At 39.9% G+C, this 25,150-nt stretch overlaps 1 protein-coding gene across 2 annotated transcripts in view; it reads left to right on the forward strand.

The window, feature by feature from the left end:
- VPS50 (VPS50 subunit of EARP/GARPII complex) overlaps positions 1 to 25,150 on the forward strand; it is a 184,313-nt gene that overhangs the window by 12,164 nt on the left and 146,999 nt on the right. For both annotated transcript variants that reach the window (XM_032785379.2, XM_032785380.2), the window contains exons 3-9: positions 10,582 to 10,704; positions 11,290 to 11,361; positions 12,369 to 12,422; positions 17,339 to 17,409; positions 17,846 to 17,963; positions 18,051 to 18,086; positions 21,454 to 21,536. In XM_032785379.2, the coding sequence (XP_032641270.1) occupies positions 10,582 to 10,704; positions 11,290 to 11,361; positions 12,369 to 12,422; positions 17,339 to 17,409; positions 17,846 to 17,963; positions 18,051 to 18,086; positions 21,454 to 21,536 (557 nt within the window). The remainder of the gene's footprint in view (positions 1 to 10,581; positions 10,705 to 11,289; positions 11,362 to 12,368; positions 12,423 to 17,338; positions 17,410 to 17,845; positions 17,964 to 18,050; positions 18,087 to 21,453; positions 21,537 to 25,150) is intronic.

A 25,150-nucleotide genomic window follows, 5' to 3' on the forward strand; every position in this document is an offset into this window, starting at 1 on the left:
AAGCACTGACACACAGTCGTCAGGGGTGGAGACAATTGGTGGATTGCACATCAGTGATGGCGCCCCAATGACCAGTGCAGTTATGGGAGTGATGCTGAATTATATTTTTACACTTCACTTGCCAGAGTTTATTCTCTCTTCTATTTTCCTCACTAGGATTTAACTTCCACTTTTAAAAGGATGCCTTTTTGCCTGTCACTGCTGCTTTTACTTTGTTGTTTAGCCCCGGTGGCACTTTTTTGGTTCTCTTACTGTGAAGAGTGGAGCTGTTAACCATGGTTCTCAACCTGGAGCTTTAGGTGATTTTTTTTTTTTTTGGTAACCTCCATCTCTGATAAAATTAGTCTAGGCTGGAAGATTATACATAGATTCCTTCTGTCAGCATTGCTGTTACATACAGTGTTCTCAGGATTCAGCCCTTACATCTTTGTTCTCAGCAGAGAGAAATATCAAGTACCTGCAACTCCCTGAATTTGGCCACTGTTACAATGGAAGGCAAATGGACTGTTGCTGATTTTGGACCAAACTTAATTGGGAACTCTGTTTTCCTTCCAGTAGTAGTAATAATAATAAAAAAGGCTATTCTGATCAGTGACTTGTGCAAATATCTTCAGGTTGGAAGGTTTCTGCTGGCCCAGACAGACGTTCAGGAGGAACCACCTGTTCCAATCTCTCTATACAGGTGCTCCTCAAATACATCTTCTTTTCTATTCTAGGGAATCATGCATGATCCAGACAGAGTAGGATGAAAGAGATGGTAAGAGTGAGAGTGGCAGCAGATTCATATGGCTATGATGTTACTGTGATGGCACGTAGAATGGACTTCCATTTTGAACGGTTCCTTGCAAGTCTTTGTCTCTGGGCAAGAGTCAATGTGGGAAGGTTTAGGCTTCTGAAATCCTTCCAGAATTATTTCTTCCAACCTTATTTGTGGTCAGCCTTGTGCTCTGCTTCCTTCCATCTTAACTCAATAAACCTTCTGTAAAAATGTACCATCTCCTGCATGTTGGATATGACCTCACCATTGCAGTCATCTTGCTTTTAACTGGTGCAAGACTGCAACTTGCCAGGGTAGTCTAAGTATCTCCTCATTTGTGACATTTCAAACCAACAGATATTAAGAATGTGGTTAACTTTTGACACTGAAACTGTTTGTTTGTTTGTTTCTTCTCCTGACCTGTTAGCAGCCATGTTTTTGCTCCATATAATGGAGTTGTCATCACTACTGTGATCACTGTGTCACTCGTATCTTAGGGAATGTCTTCACTACTGGGGTAAGTCGACCTAAGTTGTACTACTCAAGATACGTGGATAATGTAGCTGGAGTCGCTGTAACTTAGGTCAATTTACCCAGGTGTCTTCACTGCGCTGCATCGACTGGAGATGCTCTCTGGTTGACTTACCTTACTCTTCTTGGGGAGCTGGAGTACCAGGGAGTGCGCTGCTTTTATTTAGCAGGTTTTCACTAGACTGTTAAATTGACACCTGCTGCAGTGTCGATCTCCCCAGTAGTGAAGACAAGCCCATCCTGCTGCCCAAACAGAGGTCTTCGAAGATGCTGAAATGATATTGATGCAAGGCAGATGGGATTTCTTCAGATATAGAACCTCCTGCTGTCAACTGACTACCCAGATACATAAAGCTGTTCATCCCTTCATTGTTCTTGCAATTTACATGCAGTATCTACTGGTCATTCATTTCTGCTTTATAGGAGGCATGCTTATCTTTGGTTTTATCACCATTGATCTTAAGTCCCATGGATTCTGCACTTCTTCACATCTCTTCTAGCATTAGCTATAGTTGGCCAGTAGTCTCTCCAAGTAAGACAAAATTGTCTGCTTACTTGAGATCCTCTGAAGATTAATCTTTAAATTTCACATCTACTTTGGCCTTCGTCAGCTCTGTTGTCAGATAATCTATTAGAATATTAAATAACATTAGTGAGAGAACACATTCTCAGTGAACTCCTGATTGTACAAAAAATGTGTAATACAACTATTTACCTTCACACTGCTAATTGTATCATGATACAGTTTCTCCACAATGCACACTAACTCCTCAGGCAGTCCATGCTGGCATAGCAGTATTGACTGTGCTGATTGCAGCTGTTTTTGTCAGGGTTCATTTTTTTGGAGTAAATTGTAGCCTATGTTTTGGTGGGATCTGCTCATTAATTCACAAAAATGCTCATTCTAGTGCTTAAGTTAATATCCTGTCAGTATTCTCCATTTCTGTTCTTAAACTGGTGAAAACACCAATAATGGACGTATAGTTAGGAACTTCAGCGTCTCAGATATACATTTTATGGTCATGTCTTTAGATAAAGTACACTGCTTCATATCATTCCACCATTGATTATGACAATTCTGACAAGCTCTCTTAACTGCTCATTCATGACATTTCTTTTCCTTGTTCATTTCCTCCTCCTCTTCACTGACTTGATCTGACCTTCCAGTGTGTCCATTCTGCACTGCACCTCTTTTTCTCTCTCCCATGATGTGATGCTATGATCTGTGATCTAGTGTTGCTTTTTTCTTTCTCCTTAGTCCCAGTTGTTCTCCCACAGTCTCTGATAGAATCCCAAAATACAGTCCACTCTTCCTCATGGTAGACATCTGGTCATCCAATATAAAATATTTATTGGAAATAGCATATCTGTTAGTGATCGCTTCATCTTGCTGCTTATCAACATTAAAGTGTTTCAGTGCAATAGATATCCTTCTCAGGAACTTTGTTAAACAGAACATCATTGTTAGGGTTCAATGATTGCTGATCTGGCTCCAGAATACATTCTTAAATACACGTACATTCTATATGGATTGGATATTGAGATTTATACTTCTGACAATTTGTGTGCTAAAACCAGATAGCCATTAAAAATAGTCCATTTGTGGAAGCATATTCTAGTAGATGTGACTCATTATCTGATGTCCCTTCCTGTCAGCTGTGTGATTCCAGTACCAGTTCAAATCCACCTTTTTCCTGGCCAATTAAGAACATAAGAATGGATCATCGATCTGACCCATTATGATCCTCTAGCCTAGTATGCTGTCTTCTGGCAGTGGCCAGTGCCAGTTGCTGTAGAGGGAATGAGCAGAGCAGGGCAATTATTAAGTGATCCATGCCCTGTCATCCAGTCCCAGCTGCTGGTAGTCATAGGTTTAGGGACCCCTAGAGTACGGTATTGCATCCCTGATAATTTTGGCTAATAGCCATTGATGGACCTATCCTCTGTCAGCTTATCTGTATTTTATACCCAGTTATGCTTTTTGGCCTTCACAACTCCATTGACATTGAGTTCCACAGGTTGACTGTGTTGTGTGAAGAAGTACTTCTTTTTACTTGTTTTAAACCTGCTGCCTATTAATTTCATTGTGACACGCCTGTTTGTGTTCTGTTAGGGAATAAATACCACTTCTCTCTTCACTTTCTCTACACCACTTATGTGTGGTGGTTATGATATTTATCCCTTTCCTAATTCCTAACATTGTTAGCTTCCTTTGACTGCAGCTGCACATTTGAGTAGATGTTTTCAGAGAACTATGCATGGTGACTCCAAGATCTTTCTTGAGTAATGACAGCTAATTTAGACCCCATCATTTTGTGTATATAGTTGGGATTATATTTTCCAGTGTGTTTTACACATATCAATGATACTTTGCACTTATCAACTTAGAATTTCATTCTGTTGCTCAATAATCCAGTTTTGTGAGATCCCTTTGTAACTCTTCACAGTCAGTTTTGGACTTAACTATCTTGAGTAATTTAGTATTGCCTGCAAACTTTGCCACTTCACTGTTTCCTCTTTTTACATTTATGAATAAGTTGAACAGCACAGGTGCCAATACAGATCCTTGGGGGATATAGCCTCATGTTTATATCTCCTAAGATGATGATGATATGGAGTTGGAGTGATGTACTAGATACAGTGTCTTCTAGCATGGCATAACAGGCATCTTTGTCAGCATCAGGTCTTGCATCATGTGATGTATATGCACTAACTACTGCACTTCCTACCTTCAAATTGAAAATGGCAGATATCGGGCATGGAGAATAAACCTGCTAAGTCAGTAGTGCAGATTGCACCTTCAGGGACAATACCAGAGCAACACCAGTGTACTCGTTAAGTGTAACAGGCATGCAACCATCAGAAGGTCTTGTTTTTGCATCCCTGCCCATCTTAATAGCTATTCATGGACTTGTCTTCCATGAACTTATCTAGTTCTTTTTTGAATAGTCTGGCCTTCACAATATCCTCTGGCAAGAAGTTACGCAGGGAGGGATAGCTCAGTGGTTTGAGCATTGGCCTGCTAAACCCAGGGTTGTGAATTCAATCCCTGAAGGGGCCATTTAGGGATCTGGGGTAAAAATCTGTCTGGGATTTGGTCCTGCTTTGAGCAGGGGGTTGGACTAGATCTCCTGAGGTCCCTCCCAACCCTGATATTCTTTGATTCTATGATTGTGCATTGTATGAAGAAGTAGTTCCTTTTGTTTGTTTTAAACCTGCTGCGTATTAATTTCATTTGACAACCCCTAGTTTTGTGTTTATGAGAAGAAGTAAATAAGACTTCCTTCTTTTCTTTCTCTACACCAGTCATGATTTTATAGACGTCCATCATATCTCCCCTTAGTCATCTCTTTTCCAAGCTGAAGTCCCAGTCTTATTAATCTCTCCTCATATGGAAGCTTTTCCATACTCCTAATTTTATTGCCCTTTTCTATAATAAGGTCCAACCACTTTTGACTGAGGCATTCTAGTAAATAGCTGGGTGAGCCACCCTAAACCACCCCTTATCCCTGCAGAATCTTCTGAAATGCAGTTGAAGTGGTGATTCCACAATTATAGCCTGCTTTTTGCATAAGTCAAAACAAAATACATGACTCAGAAGGGCAAGGGATACTTGAAGTGTGTGGAGACAAATCCAGTCTTTGACCATGTAATGGTCTATTTAAAAATACACAACTTCAGGACCAGTAATAGTTCAACAAAGTATTTTCCACTGTCCTATCTCTCTCTCTCCATTGCTGGGTATGTTTTGGTGACCTTATGCAGTAAAGGGACCCCTCTGATCAGCAGTGTTCTCTTGCAAGGATGCATGCAGTATTAAACCTGGCAGGATAAAGTGTCCCTACCATGAACATGTGATTAGTTTTGCATACTATTTGGTAAGAGAAATGGTATATTGGCAGCATAAGTAATGTGAGCCTATTTTATAGGAGATGGAGTGCGAAAACTTCCAAAAATATACCAGTTCATAAACAGACATCTTAATAACATCACCACACTGCCTGCTGAATTCCTCACTGTAAAGAAGGAATGCATAGGTGACTCATTTCATCCTGGGAAGAAATGGATGCATTTGGACACATACACTTCAATAACATGCTAATTTATTTTTTCTGTTCCTTGGTGTGTCTGTTGTTCTCTGTGTGACTGCCATATGACTCACTCTGCCCCAATTTCCTTATGGCAGTCTGTTCTGAATAAATGTTGGGATTGATGAATTTACATGAGATCTTATATTAAAAGACTTGCAGGACATTTTTAAAAGAAAAATCAATAATGCAAGTGGGGCTGGAGGAGAAGAAAGTTTTATGATGTAAAAATGCCTGAATGCTAGTCCCTCCGCCAATGTGTTAACCATAGAAATATTAGGGGTACATCTCTACCCCCATATAACACGACCTGATATAACACGAATTCGGATATAAAGCGGTAAAGCAGTGCTCCAGGGGGGCGGGGCTGCGCACTCCGGTGGATCAAAGAACGTTTGATATAACGCCGTTTGACCTATAACGCAGTAATATTTTTTGGCTCCTGAGGGCAGTGTTATATCGAGGTAGAGGTATATTAAGTTGGGTAGGGCTGGAGCACTAGTTGGATGTCTCAGATAGAGACTGAGCTTTTTTCAGATCTTAACTGAAGGGATGGGGGATATTGAATCTTTAAGAAACAAATCAAAGTTTTGTGCACAGAGTGGGCTGGAACATCCTCTCCTCCCAGTGAGGGGTTGGGTTAGCCTTTGGTGGCTTTAGTGACTTGAGAACCAGTCCAGTTGAGAATGGGCAGGCTAGGAGCTGTAGTTTGATGGCGTGTTTGTAGTCCCAGTGTATGGTGAGGTCTGTTTGTACATTTTGTGTGTGTATATGAACAGCATGTTTGGCACAGACCATGGAAAGAGAACGAAGCCATCTAGCTTGTCTTCAAGAAAAGAATGTGTAGGACAGCCCAGGATTTTTTCTTAATGTTCGGTGGAACAATCTCTGAGACTGTAGTCCTTCTGGGAAGGGTTCATATAGAATTGTTTTCCCTTTTCTGTATCAGAGGGGTAGCCGTGTTAGTCTGAATCTGTAAAAGCAGCAGAGAATCCTGTGCCACCTTATAGACTAACAGACGTTTTGGATCATGAGCTTTCGTGGGTGAATACCCACTTGGTCAGATGAATGTAGTGGAAATTTCCAGGGGCAGGTATATATATGCTAGCAAGCAAGCTAGAGATAACGAGGTTAGTTCAATCAGGGAGGATGAGGCCCTGTTCTCGCAGTTGAGGTGTGAAAACCAAGGGAGGAGAAACACCCACGAAAGCTCATGATCCAAAACGTCTGTTAGTCTATAAGGTGCCACAAGATTCTCTGCTGCTTTTTCCCTTTTCTGAGTCACTTTGTTAGCTATGTCTCACCACAAATTTACCACTTTTTAGTTTTGTGCAGAATCATCTTCTCCCAGATAGTGCATAACTGCTAATTCTATAAAGAAGTCTAGATCCAGGATATTAAATATCCGTGCTGATTTCCGTATAAATGTTCAGAGAGGTCCAGAATTTTAACACTTCTTCCATAGCACAAAGTTTGCTGTGTCAGTGGTTTGGGAAAATGTTAAAAATTCAAGTGTTTTAAAATACTCTTCTCCCTCCTCCCCCATGTGATTGCAAAGCTCAGGAAAAAAAAAGAAACCAACAAAACTTGGAGTCAAACAAACATTCAGATGACAAGTTAGGTCATTTCACTTGCAGTGACCCAGAGTACAGATTAATCTGTCCCAGTTCCCAGCCTTTGAATATTTTTTTTCTTTTTAAATCAGCCACCTGTTCCTTGTGGGTGATATTTTATAGTGCATTGAGCTTGTAACAGGAGTCTCTGTGTACTGACACAAAGCTATGATTTATCAAGGAGACTGCTAGGAAATGATTTTCTAAAGGACATTAAAGCATCAGGTTAGAGTAGACTCCTTTAAAATAAAATAGTGTGTTGTGAGGGCAACAAACCATGTGCCTCTAAATGTGTTCTGTTCCTCACTACACCTGACTAGGGCACGTATGTCTTCGGGTGATGAAAACCTCCTTGGTGAGCTCAGAAGTTGGGACTGATCAAAATGGTTTATTTTTAAATAACCTTTTAAATCCAGAGCATCCCCCTCCTCCTCTCTGTCTGCATGGAGCTGCTATACACAAAAATCTTCCCTTAACATGCAAATCCATTCCACAACCAGTCAATAAGATCAGTGCAAGCGACCTCAGTGCAGCTTTCTTCTCTAGGTTTGTGTGTTAGTTTTAGTGCTGTCCTTCAATTATCCCCAGGCCCAGTACCGTACATCCATATCACAGTGCCTTAAACCTGACCTGGGGGGACCACCGTCTGTGTGAGAGAGTACCTAATTGTTGTGCTCATTCAGTTCTTGCCACTTTGCTGAGAGAACCAAAAAGATGCCAAATTTGGTAGTGGTGTGTGATTTTATACATACAAGTTCACTGGGAACAGGTTTGAGACCAAAAGTCATTTCATATAAGCCATTAAAAAGCTGGAAGATGTTGCACAGCAGTCTTCAGACATAAATTTTATATCTTGTTTTTTATGGGCTGGATTCAAGCTAATGACCTAGACGTAACAGGCTTGATATCCAATTACCAATCCATGTACGATCCAGTCCGTTAAACATCTTTCTTACTGCTCAACTGCCCAGTGTATGTATATACTTGCATATTAAGATTGCTATCCACTGACCATGGCTTATATCTGACCACCAAAATGTGTGTTGTTTAGTCGCTGTGATCTTGGGTAAATTCCTCAGCCTCCTCATGCATCCATAACGCCCACTAGAAATCTGGGTGAAGAGTAGGGCTTTGTGAAAATTGCCCCTGCACTAAGCTTTCTTAGGTAAACATATATTTTGAACTACAGTTTCACAGGTTTTCCACCAAATGGCACCTAAACATAGTCAATCACGACAGCTAGGGTTGAAAGAAGTAACAGAACATTTTTAAAGAGTCTCTCCATTTACTTCTGGAAATAAGATGAAAAAATTACTGCACCCAATGATATAACCTATTTCATATAATCATGTGTCCTTCTATTTTATTACTTTAACTCTTGAGCAGCACATTTCACCAGAAGCACTATTAAGTCTCTTTAATCAAGAAGCTTGAAATTCCATTTCTTTTCAAAATATCAGAGCAATTAATTACTGTTGGTTTATTTTTCTTCCATTGTGAAAAAGGTTAGTACAGATGGGTCACTGACTTCATGCTGTTATGCTACCTCCTTTGCTCCTTTTACTCTTCCAGAAAAGCAGTTGGCCACTGTTGGAAGACAGGATACTGGGCTAGATGGACCATTGGTCTGATCCAGTGTGGCCATTCTTATGTTCAGTGCGTTGCTTTTTTGGGTCTCTCTTGTTTTGGTGTAAAGTACGAATTTATTTTATTTTGAATAATGTGGGGAGCTAGGGACTATTTAGGCAGCCCATTAAAGTCAAAACTGATTGCATATAAAGACTTTTTCCCCCCCCCCATGCTCTCTGTTATCGGATTCCCTTTGTAGAGATTTTGTTTGTATTTTGCTGTGACTTTTAAGGATTTATGGGGATTTAAGTATTTGAAAACACGGTGGATTTAAAAATCCTGGGTCAGATTTACTGCCTAAAATCTCTCTGCCCAAATGAGACAAATGAGGTTTTTCATCTACAGAGTGGAAATATTGCAGGTGGAAGTATTTGATAGATTTGGGCTGCCATACTGTCATCCATCTGAGGCAAAATAAGAGTATTGTTCCCTTAAGACTTTTCTAACTTTTAAAGGAAGGGTGGACTGGATTGAGGCTCTAGAGGGAGCTGGAACCAGTGCTAGGTTGTCTAAAATAGAATTTTTAGTCCTATTCATTTGCTGAGGCACTGCATGCAGTTTGATGTTCCATCCAGCACAACTGCATAGCATGCATGCGTATGTCTGTGCACCCTTTTTTTTTTTTTTTTTTTTTTTAAGCAAGGAGCAGTGGTATTGAAGATTTACTTCCTTAAGGGATGGCAAAATACCATTTTACCTCAAAAGTGTTCATTTGGACTTTGCTTACTATATCATCACTTGAGGCTGATCTTTATCCCTCTCACTGCCTAACCTACCTTGTTTGGGTACAGTTGTTGAAGGTGGCAGCACAATTCAAAATTTCTGGAGTCCTCTGATTTTTCTTGTCTGTCAGTTAGGTGTCTGATGTAGTAGCTGTCTAATTGCCTGAGGGTTATGGGCAATTTGTCTTTGCGATAGAAGTCGGATGTCTGTCTATCTGTCTATCTCTCTCCCTCTCTTTAAAAAGATCTGTCAGAATCTTAGTTGTCATTAACCATTAAGATATTGCCTAACATTAGCAGGGGCCGGTGGAACTGGTGTTGTGTGTCATGATTCTTTGCTATCTAATAGATATGTTGCTGATTTGACTGACTGTAGTGGAGTTAGGTCACCAATTTATGTCCTCATCTTTCTGGTTTTGGGGGGTGTGTGTGTGTGTGTGTGTGTGTGTGTGTGTGTGTGTGTGTGTGTTCTAACTTGCTCAAAGCTCACTAACATAGGTCTGGTCATTTTTTCCCTCTAAGAAATTAATACACTAACTTCTAAGAAATGGTCAACATGAATATTTTATGCAAATATTCCCTCAGCTTATTTAAACTAGAAAAACTAACTTTGAGGGCAATGCTCTCTATTTAGTTTTCAAATATATTTAATTCACTTTGAAATATTCTGAAACAATTTAGCTAATGGAAATAGACTGCTTGTACTGTACCTTGTCTGATTCTTTCAGGAACATAACAAATCACAATAATTTTAAAAGAGAATGTCTATCATTTATTTAGGAAAGACTGTGCTTGTTAACTTTGCCTTTAAACCCCCTTTGATGTGATGTAAGTACTCGGCACTACTTCAAATGGTTCCTTGTGACTTCAGTTGAAGTGGTGAGTGCTTCAGCACTTCTGAAAGATAGCCCCTGATCTATTTTGCTTTTATTTTGAGTGTTCCTTAAGTGTTGTGAACACCCAGGGAAAGACATGACCCCCATAGACATTTGTACCATGTTTCATGAACAAAATGTATATTGGTACAGCGATAACTAAGCAATTCACAGCAGTATAGCATGAGTTCTGCTATTTGGATAGTCTCCCACTTCCAATATTTGGAACAGACTGAACAATACAGCTGTTTCTGTTTTTGTACCCAGGGCTCTCACTTGTATAATGGCTTTGGAAAGCAGGTTGTCTTGAGAGTGCAATGTTCCTTCTATGTAGTAACATTTACTAAAATCAATATTTTTGTTAAGGAGGAGCTGAGAGAACTCCGGGAACAACCAACCGATCCTCAAGCCCAGCAAGAAATAATTAACAGCATTGAAGAAGTGTATTTTTCCAATGATTCCTTTGATATTGTGAAGTATGAGTTGGAGGTAAGAAGTCTCCCCCTCTCCCCCCAAAAAAGTCAGTATTCTAAAAGACATTAATCAGTTACATTTGCTGACTTCTTTTGCCTTAACCCAGAATTAAGATTTTTCTGTGGTTGTGTAGGAACTGATCCAAAGCCCATTGATATCAATGGGAATCTTCCCATTGGATTCAGTGGGTTTAGGATCAGGCCCATTGTGCTTCCAAACAATTCAGAGATCAAATTGCTTATAAAATGGCCAAAACAGTCAAAACTGGGAAACTGATTTGATTTGGCAGAAAAACTGTATTTTTGGCTTTATTTTGTTATTAACCAAAATTACAGTATGTTATGTGTTGATTCTGCGGTTGGGGTGGGTGTCCACTTAATCTGTTGAATGCAAGAAAAAGCTCTCTGAGATTTTGAGTATCCATTGCTGGATACTCACCATAATGTAACTCTGGCTTTTTCATTGTTTATCATTGCCTTACTTTAAATGCAGATTAGATTGTGAAAGCATAACATTGTTTCCTAAATGCATTTAATTATTATATGTACGCTTCCTCTACATTCATTTTTCATTGGTTTTAATTTTGTCTTCTACATGCAGAAGCTTCCTCCAGTTCTTAGTCTTCAAGTAATGGAAGAATACAGAGACAAATTAAAGCAACAACAAGCTGCTGTAAGTACAACTGTTTTCTCCTGTGTTGTGTGTGTAGAACTTGATGCCACTGAAGTGTTGTGAGTTCCAGTAGTTCTTACTATATTTATTAAGATTATTGTTGCGTGAGGCCGAAAATAATCTTGGATCCCTAAAGGTATGAACCCAGTTAAGTTAGCACATAAAGAACCTCTTCATCTCCATTTCTCCTCAGCCAACAAGATGGATGAGCTGGTTGATTGCTTCAGCCAGATTCTCCTCTGATTCCTATCTCTGGGAGTGTTAGAGAGAAGTGCTTAAGAACAACATAAAGCATTCCCTCATTTCAGGTGCTGGAAGAAAACTGTTTTGAACATGATTTTCTATATAAATCACTGATCGCTTATTTGGTATTTTTTCCGTGTTCAACCTTTCTTATGTGTATGTACACTGAAAAGATGCTTATTTTTTAAATTCAATGCAGGGTGTAATTCTCAGAATAGAATAGCCTTTCATTTACAATTTAATTCAGAGCAGTGCAAAACATAATTTAAAATGCTTATGTCTTGCAAACCAAAGGAAAACTTAAGTTGATTTTGCCATGCACAGGATGATTAAACAAACTACAAAGGAAACTTTCCTTTCATACAGATACCATATTATATATAATTTATGCTAGTTTATAATCTCCAGTGTAGGTGATTAATTTGTAATTGCACACTAATAACATGGAAAACAGAATATATCAGGCTCCAGTGCTCCATATCTTTTCTATTTTTACTCAAGTGTGCTCTTTAGCTGGTAAAGGGCTAACAGGTTAATTTGAAAACATCTACTAATTCCCAGATGGAGCTGTAGACATACATCTGTTTTTACTTGTGGGAGAAGTGTGGTCATTATCTTAAAATGTTTACTTCTTTCTTGGCATATGTATTAATCAATGTATGATTAAGAATTACAGGAAATATTCAGAGTTCTTAATGCAGATCTTTCAGCATAGAGATTGGATACTTTCCAGATACATCACATGTAATATTTTCCCCTTCAAGGTATCTAAAAAGGTTGCAGACTTGATTCTTGAAAAGCAGCCTGCATATGTTAAGGTAAGATAATGAACTGATGTATTGTATTGTATTGTATTGTAAATGCCTTCTGTGAATTATTAAATCACACCTGCTAATGTTTCTGTAATTCAACTTGATCTGTTTTTCAGGCACAATTGTGGATCATTCATGTAATCAGTGGGAGAGTGTAGTCTTAAATTCTTATATTCTGTGGCTATTTTACCTAAGTCACGTTGGTACCCACCATCAGTGCACCTAGATGCTTAAATCAATATAGTAATCCATTCCAAATCAACCCTAGTTCTTAAAAAAGGCAAAATCAGTTAAAAGCCCTGTCAAAGAATACTGCTACTACTAATTACCAGAGGAATGAATGAACGTAATGAAAGGGCATTCCATTAGCTCAAACAAGCCTCTGAAGATGAGGCAAACTACTTGGTCAGTGGTTTTAAGAGCTTTCTATAGATTCCCACAAATCTAGCATTGACTCTCCAGCTAACAATCCAAAAGTAGTTGTGTGGTGTTTCCATTGCCAGTAGGAACTAAATTCTTACACTAAACTCATGTCTAAAACCAGACTGATAGGAATCGAGAACATGAGATTGAGATGTCATGGGAGCTGTTCCAACATCATCATAATAAGAGGCTCCAGAAATGGAAGGCTATAGATGAGGTAGCAGCTGGAGGGGCTTGAGCAGGAGCCTCACTGCTGTTTATGTTGAAGGATGGCTTGCACCTTGCTTCCATGAAGAAGGCATTAACAATCCTCATCAGTAATAAATTCCAAACTTCCCACTCGTCTCTACCAAGTCATGAGAAGTGTGTCCAACAGACAAGTAAGTTGGACGTGGCATTTCCAAGAAACTTCAATGATCGCTTTAATACCCTCTTATTCTGGTAGTGCTCTCATGAGATTGGTCAGGTCAGCCAGGATCTGGTTCATCTTTTCCGCAAATCAAAGTGAGGATTCCTCAAAGAAACAAATTAGACAATTAGAATCAGGGAAACTTGGATTCATCATTTTGCCAATCTAATGTAGATTCTAATGAGGCCCCCATCACAGTAGTATTGAAATGTCCGTGGTTCTGAAGAGTTGCACTGGATGAAGTTTTGCTGAAGCTGAGGGAGAGGACAACCAATCTTTTGTTCCCTAGTGTAAGAATAACCCAGTCTCTGTGGCAGCAGTCTTTGAGTTAGTATATTACCTTTGCCACTGACGCTTCAGCTTTCTTCCTTGTTGCTTCATCATTTGCAAAGCATCTGTAAACTGTGGTGGTTCATCGGTAAGGCATAAAGTGAGTGGGTGTCGAGATTCTAGCCTGTCAATACTTCTTGATAAGACATTGTCATAGTATTCCACTGAAGCATTGGTAGAATGTTCAAAGGCTGAGAGCCATAGTCTGTTGGAAGTATCAGATGAGGTAGGTCCATCAGTATCCTAGAGTAAAACATTAAAACAGTTTCTCCATCCCCATAGGAGTATGTTCCTAACCTGACTTTTCTCTGGAAGAGGAGATCTGACAGTGACAAGTATTCTTTTCATCCCAAAGTTAAAATCCAGAGAGTGAAACTATAATTACACCTGTGAAGGAAAACAACTACTATTAATTTCTTCCCATCTGACATTCTATAGGAAACAGAAGCATTTTCATTTAATAAAAAAATGATATTTTTTTTTAAAAGAGGCTATTTATGGACAATTGAGGCAGACTCTGACAGAGTTTTTCTGTTTTGGATCTTGTTTTTTTTCTGTGTACAACAGCTTCACTATTACAAACCCTTCCCCACTCAGTATTCCATCATGTTCTTCTGATATCTATCTTCTTAATTTTAAGATGCCTGCATTACCAAATGGGCTATTGTGCACACACAGATCATTACAAGTAGGCATTAATTTCATATTAAAGACCCTTTTAGTGTGGCTTGAAACAGTACTATGTATGGATTTATACAAGAGCGCACACTGCTTCAGTGGTTCCAAAGGGATGGTTAAAAATCTGTCAGGCCAATAAGAGGCACTTTAAAAGCCCCTTAGTTGTGTGTTTGAGTCAATAATCCTATTTAAAAAGTCTGAGCATGTTAACTGCATAGCTAAGGCTCCTCAGGAGCTATTTGTGTGTCTGGATTCAATATCATGACTTTTCAAACTTTAAAATAGGGTGTCCTATCCTGCAAGTGTCTAACAGAATCCTATCTGAGGGGCTGAGTGCTTGCGTTCCGACTGACTCACTGTGATGTATTTAATAATTGTGTTCTGTGCTTTATGATGATAGCTTGTATTTAGTCGCAAATCCTGTCCTTGCTTCCTCACCCTGCACAGGATCCCCTGGAAGTGAGTGCATTTCCATTGCATGGTTGAAGGAGGTCACAGAGGTGATATGCATCCCGTGTAAAGTAGGGTCCTCTTCTGTGAGGACTTCCTGGGGGGACTAATGGGGAATAGACTGGGCCAGTGGATTTTCCATTCTGCAGATTCTCTGGTGTCTTCTCCCCGAAAGAGGAGCACTTTTTTTTTTTTAAGGAAGACTGTTGCAGCTGCTGGGTTGATGTGACACTGAAGAGCCGCTCTGTATCTGGCTGAGGGAAGGGAGTATGTCTGCCCAGCTTCTCAGTCTGGTTATTGGACTGAGGATTTTGTCCCTAGGAACCTAATAGCTGTACTCCATCCCAGTCCCTAATCTATGCAATTTGAGTGTGTCCAAAGGACAAATTTTACTAAATTTATACATCCAGAAATATTTCAGTTGGATGCCATCTATTAGATTAGATTTATTATTAAATGCACTTCATGAAAAAGGAAGTCATGAATCCTGCAAAAGCCTTAGCTATTCAAAGCTTTTTTAAAGCAGAGATTGCTTCATACTGTACCTAACAATCTTTGAATAGAATTTAAGTCATTGCTCAAACCAGGATCTAGTTTCTGACTTTTCTGAACCAAAGACCTTAGTAAGGAAAGGAAAAACTGTTCTTGTGAATGCAATGATATCTTACTTCCATAGTATATCTTTGATTATTTTGAACAGAAGATGGTGTTAGAATGACCTAGTTAGATCAGGTCAGATTTTTAAATGTAAATCAAATTTTGTATTATAGAATTTTAAAGTAGAGGCCATTCCGTTCTCTGTGTTTGGAAAGCATCTGTCACATTTTGAAATAGAGTGCTGTTATGGTGTGTGCACACCCCTGTTTCCCTTTGGGGTAAATCACGGGTGTGGTGTCACCGTGGTTACAGTCTACCAGACTGTCCTTGGACTTAAGACTGTGTGGTTCAATGGCCGCAGTCAATATGGCTGCCCTTGTTCAGGGCTCCGCGGCCTAATGGCCAGAGTCAGGGGCTGCCACCGGGGATGGGGAGGGGGATGATGATGGGCAAGGTAGGGGGACCTGGGCCTTCCCTGCTCCACTGCATCAGGGTTTGCAATCTGGCTTGTAGGGATTGCCAGCCCTGTGGCGTGGTGGGGCTAAGGCAGGCTCCCTGCCTGCCCGGACCCCGCACCGCTCCCAGAAGTGGCTAGCATCACGTTCCTGTGGCCCCTCAGGGAGGAGGAGCAGATGGCTCCGTGCGCTGCCCTTGCCTGCAGGCACTGCCCCTCCCAGCTCCTGTTGGCTGGGAATGGAGAACCATGGCCAATGGGAGCTTTGGGGGTGGTACCTGCAGGCGAGGGCAGCACGTGGCAGAGCCGCCTGCCCCACCCCACCCCCAGGAGCCACTGCCGGACATGCTGACTACTTCTCGGAGCAGCGTGGGGAGCCTGCCTTAGCCCTGCTGTGTGCTGCTGCCACCCTGGAGCCATTCGAGGTAAACAGCGCCGGGCTGGAGCCCATACCCTGAACCCCCCTGCCCTGAGCCCCCTTCCACACTCTGCATCCCCTGCCCTGAATCCCCAGTGCCCTGCCCTGAGTTCCCACCTGAACACTGCACCCCCTCCCGCACCACAACCCCCTGCCCCAGCCCTACATTCATGGCCCTGTGTACAATTTCCCCACCCAGATGTGGCCCTCGGGCCAAAAAGATGGCCCACTCCTGGCCTAGTCTGAGCTAGTCTGCTCTCTTTTATACTGGAACAGCAGTTGGAGCATGCCCAGCATGGTCTGGTGGGGGTGGGACTTCCTCTGCCCATAATGTGGAGTTAATTCTTTTTTGTCTAGTGAAGGGTATGCACACCCTGTCACAAGTGCAATATACATTTTTTTTACATGTTCAGTTTTTCTTTTACATAGGGGGTGTGTAAACGTTTCTATAATGTATTGCCAAATAAAGATAAACTAATAGCTGTTTAAAATCCCTGGTGATTTTTTTTAATAGCCCCAAAATGTAGTAGGAGTTTCACAAAAAGACTTGAAGCTGCGTTCCTTGCCCTGAAGTGGTCACAGCCTAAATTCAACGGGTCACAGTTAAGGGTCATTGCAAAGTGATATGTACTGAATTGCTGATGAATACCTAAATATTGTGAAACAAAATGTTGTGTATAGCATATTTGCCTGCTTTGCCAATTATTGGTTTATTAATGCAAATTAAACTTTGTGCATGTGCCTGAAGCTTTGATCATTCCATTAGGCTGAACTTCATTAATGGCGGCAATAATATTCTTGTGAAAACGTTGCAGTTTATAAATACAGCAAAAGTATTTTATGTTGAGTTTTCAACTTCAGTAAAAATGGATTCTAAATAATTCTCTATTGTAGATACTTGTGTTTTTTATGAGCGACTGTAAAAGTGTTTTTGCAGAACTTCTAAATTGTCTTATTTCCCTTTATGGAAACTCTAACATCACATTATGCTATCAGTGCTTTGGCCTTTACTGATTAGGTGACTGAAATATATTTTAGGTTGAGAAATGTGGGACTAGATTATAGGTTTATGTAAATTAATTGGAGATTGGTGAGAGCATCTGATTTGTTTTACACAAAAAAGCGTTCTTGGAAGAGTAAATTGAAATCTTGTTTCTCTGTAGGAACTTGAACGAGTTACATCTTTACAAACTGGTCTTCAGTTAGCTGCAGTCATTTGCACAAATGGAAGGAGGTATGGTACATACTTAGTGACACACTTGTCTGCTGTTCAGAGATTGAAAGGGAACAAAATGGTTTAAAAACAAAATTACTCTCCCTCCCAGAAAGAAACCCCTTCATTTACTTTAATATGAACTGATTACTTTTTATTAGAGCTATTTCCTATTTGTGATGTAGATACTAACACAAAATTACTAGTAAATTCCTGTACTTAAGTCCAAAGTGTGAACTGAAAGTTCTGCCTCCTATTGGAATGGACAAACTCCAAATAAAGGATAAATGCATCTTTCTAATTTCCCTCTGTCACTGTAATTGCTGAATTTCACTAGCAGTGATGGTCATTCAGAGTTTGTAATGTGCGTTGAGGCCTACATGTTAGACTATTTGATATAAAATTCTTTATTTTGCATATTAGCTAAGACTGTTCTGTGTATTGTTAACTTCTACAGGCACCTGAATATTGCAAAGGAAGGCTTTACTCAAGCTAGTTTGGGACTTCTTGCAAATCAAAGAAAACGACAGTTGCTGATTGGACTGCTAAAGTCTCTGAGAACAATAAAAACACTGGTATGTGCAGATTTTTTTTTTTAATGGTAAAATATATTTCTTAATTATGTAGTTTTCTTATGGCTCTTTTTTTTTTTTTTTTTTAAGCAAAGAACTGATGTACGTTTAAGTGAAATGTTGGAGGTAAGTTTACTTCAAACTATTTTATGGTTATTGTAGATGGGTATACGTTTGTTTCCATCCTTTTTATTTCTTTCACTCTTATTTCCTAACACAGAGGATATTTAAAAAAAAGAAAAGAAAAGAAAATGATTTATCAGAAATTTTGCTTTTTAATGTCAGAAATATTGTGTGTATGGCACCAACTGCTAATCTACTGGAAGATGCCTGGGATTCTGTTCAAGGCTCCAGTTCTGCCACTGGATGTGTGTGGGCAGAGCTTTGTAGATATGTAGATCTGAGGGTTGAGGCTCTAATTAGTACAATAAGGATTCTGTTAGGTCTTCGTTATTTATGTGTCTGTCCTTTCTGATACCAGTGTTTTAAAGCAGGATGTGGTTTTACTGGGAGGACAAAAAGAGGGTGAGGTTTATCTGGTTGCATGTTAGCAGATATTTTTAGTACAGGTGAAGGAAAATACTCACATCACCATGTAACTGCCGAAGATTATGTACTGTACAGGCTTGCTACAGAAGCATCTGTCAGCACACAGGGGATAGGAATAGATTGACTGTGTGACATTCAGCTGTGTTTTTTACTCCCTCCTCCACCCCTTCCCCCCGCCCTCCAGTGGGTGGGGGCAGTCAGCAGAAAGTGAGGAAGCTCAAGGGGTTTCAAGGTTCCAGCATGTATGCATGTTTTGAGAATTCCGTTAATTTTTTTTATATTGTTTAACTTGCTACTTGTAGGCAACATAGAGAAATTGGGCTTTCAGGAGGGATTTGAATGAGGAGAGGTTCTGGCTTGGTGAACAGAGATGGGGAGGGCCTTCCATTAAGAGCATGGAGGCGTGTGCAGATGAGTGGAAAATGAAAAGAGGATGTCATTGGTAGAATGGAGTAGGTAAGAGGATTGCAATAGGAGACAGTTGCAAATGCTGCAGTGCAGGGCGAACAGGACCTTTGTCCCATTAGGTTTTTCTGAGTGCACCCGGTAAGGTGACAGGCCCTGCACCTTCACCTGATGAAGTGGGCAGTGGCCCACGAAAGCTTATGCTCAAATAAATTTGTTAGTCTCTAAGGTGCCACAAGTACTCCTGTCTCAGAGTGGAATTCTGTAGTTCTCTGACTCTCATGAGTAGAGCACTCTGTGTAACAACCGTGATTGCTCAGCACATCTGGCTGGATTTGGCACCCACAAGTCCTTGCTTTTGGGGATGTGACTGGTGATGAATATAGTGACCCAACAGAGCCTTCCTAAATCAAAATATCATTTAATCTCAACAGTGTGAATAAAGCAGATGCACCAGCCTCTGGAGACTGGGGTTTAGTTTGCCTTCAGTCTTTGCCTTCACTCCCTTCTCCTTCAGAGTCCATTTGTTTTATCCACTCCAAAGTTCTTTTCTTTTTCAATTTTTCCCACCTGGATTCTTCCTCCAGTTTTTACAAGCTGTTTAACTCAATATGGGTGGAGGTAAAACTTCAGCGCTAATGACAATTTACCTTTAAGTATTGGTAAACTGGAGTATCTGAAGTCATTGTCCACTTTTCCATGTACCTACATTGGCTCCTGCTTGAATTAACCCCTTATTTTCATTCAGTAAACCTTCACAGTAGGTGTAGAATGTAAAGAATCAGCCATCTGGTGCATGGGCCTGCTGAAGTCACTGAGCACTTTTTAAATCCTCTTATTCCAAGAAAGGAATTTCTGTCCCCAACAAATGTCAGTACATATTAGTACAGATACTGAAACCTTGAAAGGAATTCATTCATCAAAATATGAAGTCTTGCACTCATTACCCTGGCATACCGTGAGAACGAATTACTTTACTCTGGATGAAAGAATATGTGCCCAGCAAGTCTTAACTGTGATGAAATCAGGTTACCATCTCTGGTGCTCAAGGAGTGTGTTCTGAGCAGAAGATATTTCATAAGCATTACTAAAAGAGGTCAGCCTTGTGAAAGACTTATGCTATATTGCTCCCAAACTTGGAGATCGTTGCCTTGTGGCATTGCAAAAATTGATTATATAACTTAGATTTGTCTAACATACGATATGATCTAACGTGCACATATGACTTGGCAGAATTATTTTATTTGTGAGTTGGAACATTTAATTGCTTTTGGCAATTGTGTTCTTTTCCCCAGGGATTGTCCCCTTTTCATCGTATCATTGTCTTTGAACTGTATATTTTGTGGTTTTACTTGTTTTGCACCTCCTGATGCATGTTTTCATGTATGGTGTTTAATGTATAATTTTTGAAAAAACAAATGAGTAAAGTGAGTGTCAGTCTACTGAATTTGCATGTTTTATATTTTGAAAAAAGAATTTGCAGCTTCTGAATTTTGTGGGTTTAAAAAAAAAATCTGAGGGCACTGTGTAGGAAACATGAAAATACAGAACTATATTCAGACACATTATAAGCTTTGGAATTGTGCCTACATGGCGAGTTCTGAATCTGACCCATAAGTCCAAATTCATGAGTAAAATGGCATAACTTAAACACAAGTGGGCCGGATTCATACCTGGTCAATGGTCCATTTAAGTCAATGAATTTACAACATTTAAGTAAGTGGGAGTAAGGGAATCTAAATTGTTGTAATAACTGTGAGGAGTATTTACTTCTACTTTTGTTTTTTGTGACTTACTTTTACTTGCTTTTGTTGCTGCATCCTTCTATTCTGGCAATTGTGCATGTGAATTGCATGATTTTAGAGTTCCATTAGGCTTAGTGGGCCAAATTTAGAGGTGACATTATAGAGCACTGTAAATTGGTCTAAGCTGATCAAGGACTGAAAAGAGTAATAGATTGCATAAATTTATGCATCTTCTAGACTCGCCTCTGAATTTATTCCATAGTGTTTTAAGGGTTCCAGTTCAAGTAGTGCTTATATAATATTTTTACTCTATGGCACTGAATAGCTTACTTCATCTGAGTATAGCAGTTTTTAAAAGATGATTGGGATACTGATCTTAAGTGTCCTGTCCTTCTGTTATAATGGTTATGAATAGTCGAACGTACAGTTTTGTAGCTAAATTTGAGCCTGCAGAAGAATGTAGCTATGAATTGGTATTCTGAAATGTTTCTATTATAGTAGCTGATAACAAACGGTTTATAACTTGTCCTTTTGCATTTTTCATTTGTAATCAATGGCTTTACGTTTAAGTTCTGTGAAGCTCGTGATATATAATGAGTGTAATAGTTAGAGGGAGAAAAAGCAGATTCTGGTATAATATATTAAGAAAACATTCCTCTCCTTACAGGTAGCATGCTTACCACAGATCTCTTTAGCATTGTTTTTTCCCATACATTTAATTTTAGTCTAAAAATGTATGTTGCAATATTTGCTTCAAAAGTTACATTAGCTATCTATTGCATTTTTTCCCTAAGGAGGAGGACTATCCAGGAGCTATTCAGTTGTGCTTGGAATGCCAGAAAGCAGCCAGTACTTTCAAACACTACAGTTGTATAAGGTAAAGTTACACTTTGTTCCTAAGGAGGTTCCAACTTTTAGCTTGTATGCAGTGTTTTGGGGAATATAAAATGTCACCAAAATGATGCGGCCATGAAAAAGCAAAGGTGATCCTAGGATATAGCAGGTGAGAATTTCCATTAGAAAGAGGGATGTATTAATGCCATTGTGCAAGGCACTATCAAGACCTCATCTAGAATTCTAAGTGCAATTTTGTTCATCCATGTTCAAAAAAGATTAATTCAAATTAGAACAGGTATGGAGAAGGTGATCTAGCCAGCTTTCTATCCACCTTATAGTCCGTTGGGCTCAATGGGTAGTGATCAATGGCTCCATGTCTAGTTGGCAGCTGGTTCAAGCGGAGTGCCCCAAGGGTCGGTCCTGGTTTTGTTCAATATCTTCATTAATGATCTGGAGGATGGTGTGGACTGTACTCTCAGCAAGTTTGCAGATGACACTAAACTTGGAGGAGTGGTAGATACGCTGGAGGGTAGGGATAGGATACAGAGGGACCTAGACAAATTAGAGGACTGGGCCAAAAGAAACCTGATGAGGTTCAACAAGGACAAGTGCAGAGTCTTGCACTTAGGAATGGAAGAATCCATTCACTGTTACAGACTAGGACGCGAATGGCTATGGCAGCAATTATGCAGAAAAGGACCTAGAGGTTACAGGAACGATGAAAGCTGGAGTGATCATGAGTGCCGCTTGGGCCAAGAGCCTAATGGCTTTTTGGGCTGTGTAAGTAGGGGCATTGCCACAATCGATGGGATTGATCATTCCTTACATATGTTACATTGGTGAGGCCTCACTGAGTACTCTGTGTCGTCCAGTTTTGGCCCACGATACAAAAGGATGTCGATTAAAAGCTGAAAGATCCAGGAGCAACAAAAAAGGATTAGGGGGCTGGGGAGCTCATGAACTTATGAAGGCCTTGAGGAGCTGGGAACAGCCAGAGTGCAGTGTACTCTGCCTGTGCCTCAGATCTGGGGAAGAGAGGCTGAGGGAACTGGGATTGTTTAGTCTGCAGAAGAGAAGAATGAGGGCAGATTTGATAGCTGCTTTCAACTACCTGAAAGGGAGTTCCAAAGAGGACGGATCTAGATTGTTCTCAATGATGTCAGAGCAAGGAGTAATGGTCTCAAGTTGCAGTGGGGGGAGGTTTAGGTTGGATATTAGGAAAAACTTTTTCACTAGGAGGGCGGTGAAGCACTGGAATGTGTTACCTAAGGAGGCAGTGGAATCTTCTTCCTTAGAGGTTTTTAAGGTCAGGCTTGACCAAGCCCTGGCTGGGATGATTTAGTTGGGAATTGGTCCTGCTTTGAGCAGGGGGTTAGACTAGATGACTTCCTGAGGTCCCTTCCAACCCTGATATTCTATGATTCTAAGGGCTATAAGGATAATCAGGGGAATGGAAGGCCTGTCTTACAAGAAGACTAAAAGAACTGGGCTAGTTTAGCCTAGCAAAATGAAAGCTGATGTGGGAATATGATTATGCTGTCTAAATACATCAAGGTGGTGAACACCAGGGAGGGATAAGAGCTATTTTTGTTGTAAGTGTGTCTTGTTACAAGAACAAATGGATATAAACTTTCCATTAATATATTTAGACTGGATATTAGTAGAGGAGTGAGGTCTGAAACAGCCTACCAATAGGAGTATTGGGAGCAAACAACCAAACTAGATTTACCACAGAATGAGCACAGTGTCACACTTTCATCGGGAAAGTTGATATTTGTGAACAGTTGCCAGGACTGCTTCAGTATTCAAACATCTTGAAAAATGTCTTCAGCACCTATCCTGCAAAAAATGTGGCACCTCAACCATGTAATACTTTGCCTGATATTAATCTTCCATTAGCTGAGAGGCCTACTTTCTCCCTTTACCCAGTGTCCTGCATGGTAGTGATGATTGTTATTCACCAAACTGTCTGTCTTTTGTTGTTTCAAAAGGGAATGTGGAAAATAATATAGAAAACAAACAGTAACCTGTTTTGCAAACCACTTAATCTTTCTTTAAGTGGGGGAAAAATATTTACAAAGACAGCTTAATAAATCAAACTGTTAAAAATATTTGTTCATTTGACATGCTTCTTTTGTTAATATTGTGAGATTAAGGTTAATTAGGCAGTATTTTCTTGTTTAAGATTTACTTGCCATATAAATGATTTGAAAGTTGCTGGTGAGGAACCATTTAGCACTGAATCACTTTTTCCCTTTCTTTTCTATTTTCTAGAAGCTTTTGTCATAAACGTTGCAGCTATCTTAAGTATGTAAAGCAAAAGTGCTGTAATTTAAATTGATATTAACTGTCACTTTATAGATAATGGGTGACACAGTTCAACTGCAGAAGTCATATTATAAATCTAATACCATAGTGAGAAGATTATGCTGTTATCACTCTTAAAAGGGTCTCCTTATATGTTCTAAGGATAAAGTTTCTTTAGAGAGAGAATTTTTGTGTTGGATTAGCTTGGTAACAAAGGTTTAATTGTGGAAAAGATTAATGTACAGTTTGTATCTGGTAAAACTATGCTTTTGAATTTTGGCCTGCACAGATTGAATAAACTTCCTTCTATTTTTAGAACATATTTACTTCTAAACTGTGTTTTTTAAGAAATTTCACTGTGTGTGTGTATACACATACATTTGAGTCTTTGGTTTTTAAAATACTTCATTGTCTCTATTGTTAGTACAGTGTGCCTTTTGCAACACATAAAATTATACTAAATGTTATAAAGTGTGCATGGAGGGCTCTGGGCATCTTTGCCTACTAACCTTCCCTAAAGCAAGAGAGTAGTCAAAGAACATTCCAGCCACTGATCCCAACCCCTAGTGCACAAATCTCAATGCTCAGCACACCCCTCAAGCTCCAAAAATCTGGGAATATATGCATATTATATTGCAGCCCCCCCTTTATTGTCAGTCAGTTGAGCTAAGTGAACTAATGGGACTCTGGGATTTTTCTATTGCTTGGGATCCTCATGAAGTTATGCGACACCCTGGGTGGGTTGTTAGCAGTGGGGACTGACTTTGGGATCTCTGAATCTTAATGAATGAGCGTGTGTTGCCTGGGTTAAAAGATCCAGGTCTCCTAGCTAAGGCTGGAGCAGGCTCATCAATCTCTAGTTGGCCTAGTCACCACTAGAGGGGGACACAGTGCCACACCAATAGGTATAGCTTAGGGTTCTCTCAGGGCTCACATTTTAAAAAAACAACTCAAAGATCCCATGTGGGGTCTCCATGTCACAATCCATGTGATTAGCAGCCCAGTACTTCTGTGTTTTTTTTTTTTTTTTTTACTGTGAAGCCTTAGTAACCTGGACAGTGATGAACTCATGTTCAGGAAAAACCCCACACGAGACACTTTGTGTCTTCGCACTTAGAAGTTTTCCCCAGAATTTTCATATTGGATGTCCGTGGGGATCAGGGGTGGCTCCCATTGAAGTGGCAGGGGAATTTGACCCTGCTCCTTAAATTTTTGGATCTTCCTAGTTCTATGGAAGTCTAATCTTGAAAGAGGTGTTCTTCAGCTTCACAATCCTCCAGGGTTCAGTATAGATTGGTCCATGCCCTGCAAGATAATAGACTTGATCACCATTATTTTGGACTGGGA

Source organism: Chelonoidis abingdonii, chromosome 2 (assembly GCF_003597395.2).
Source record: "Chelonoidis abingdonii isolate Lonesome George chromosome 2, CheloAbing_2.0, whole genome shotgun sequence".
NCBI lineage: Eukaryota > Metazoa > Chordata > Testudines > Testudinidae > Chelonoidis > Chelonoidis abingdonii.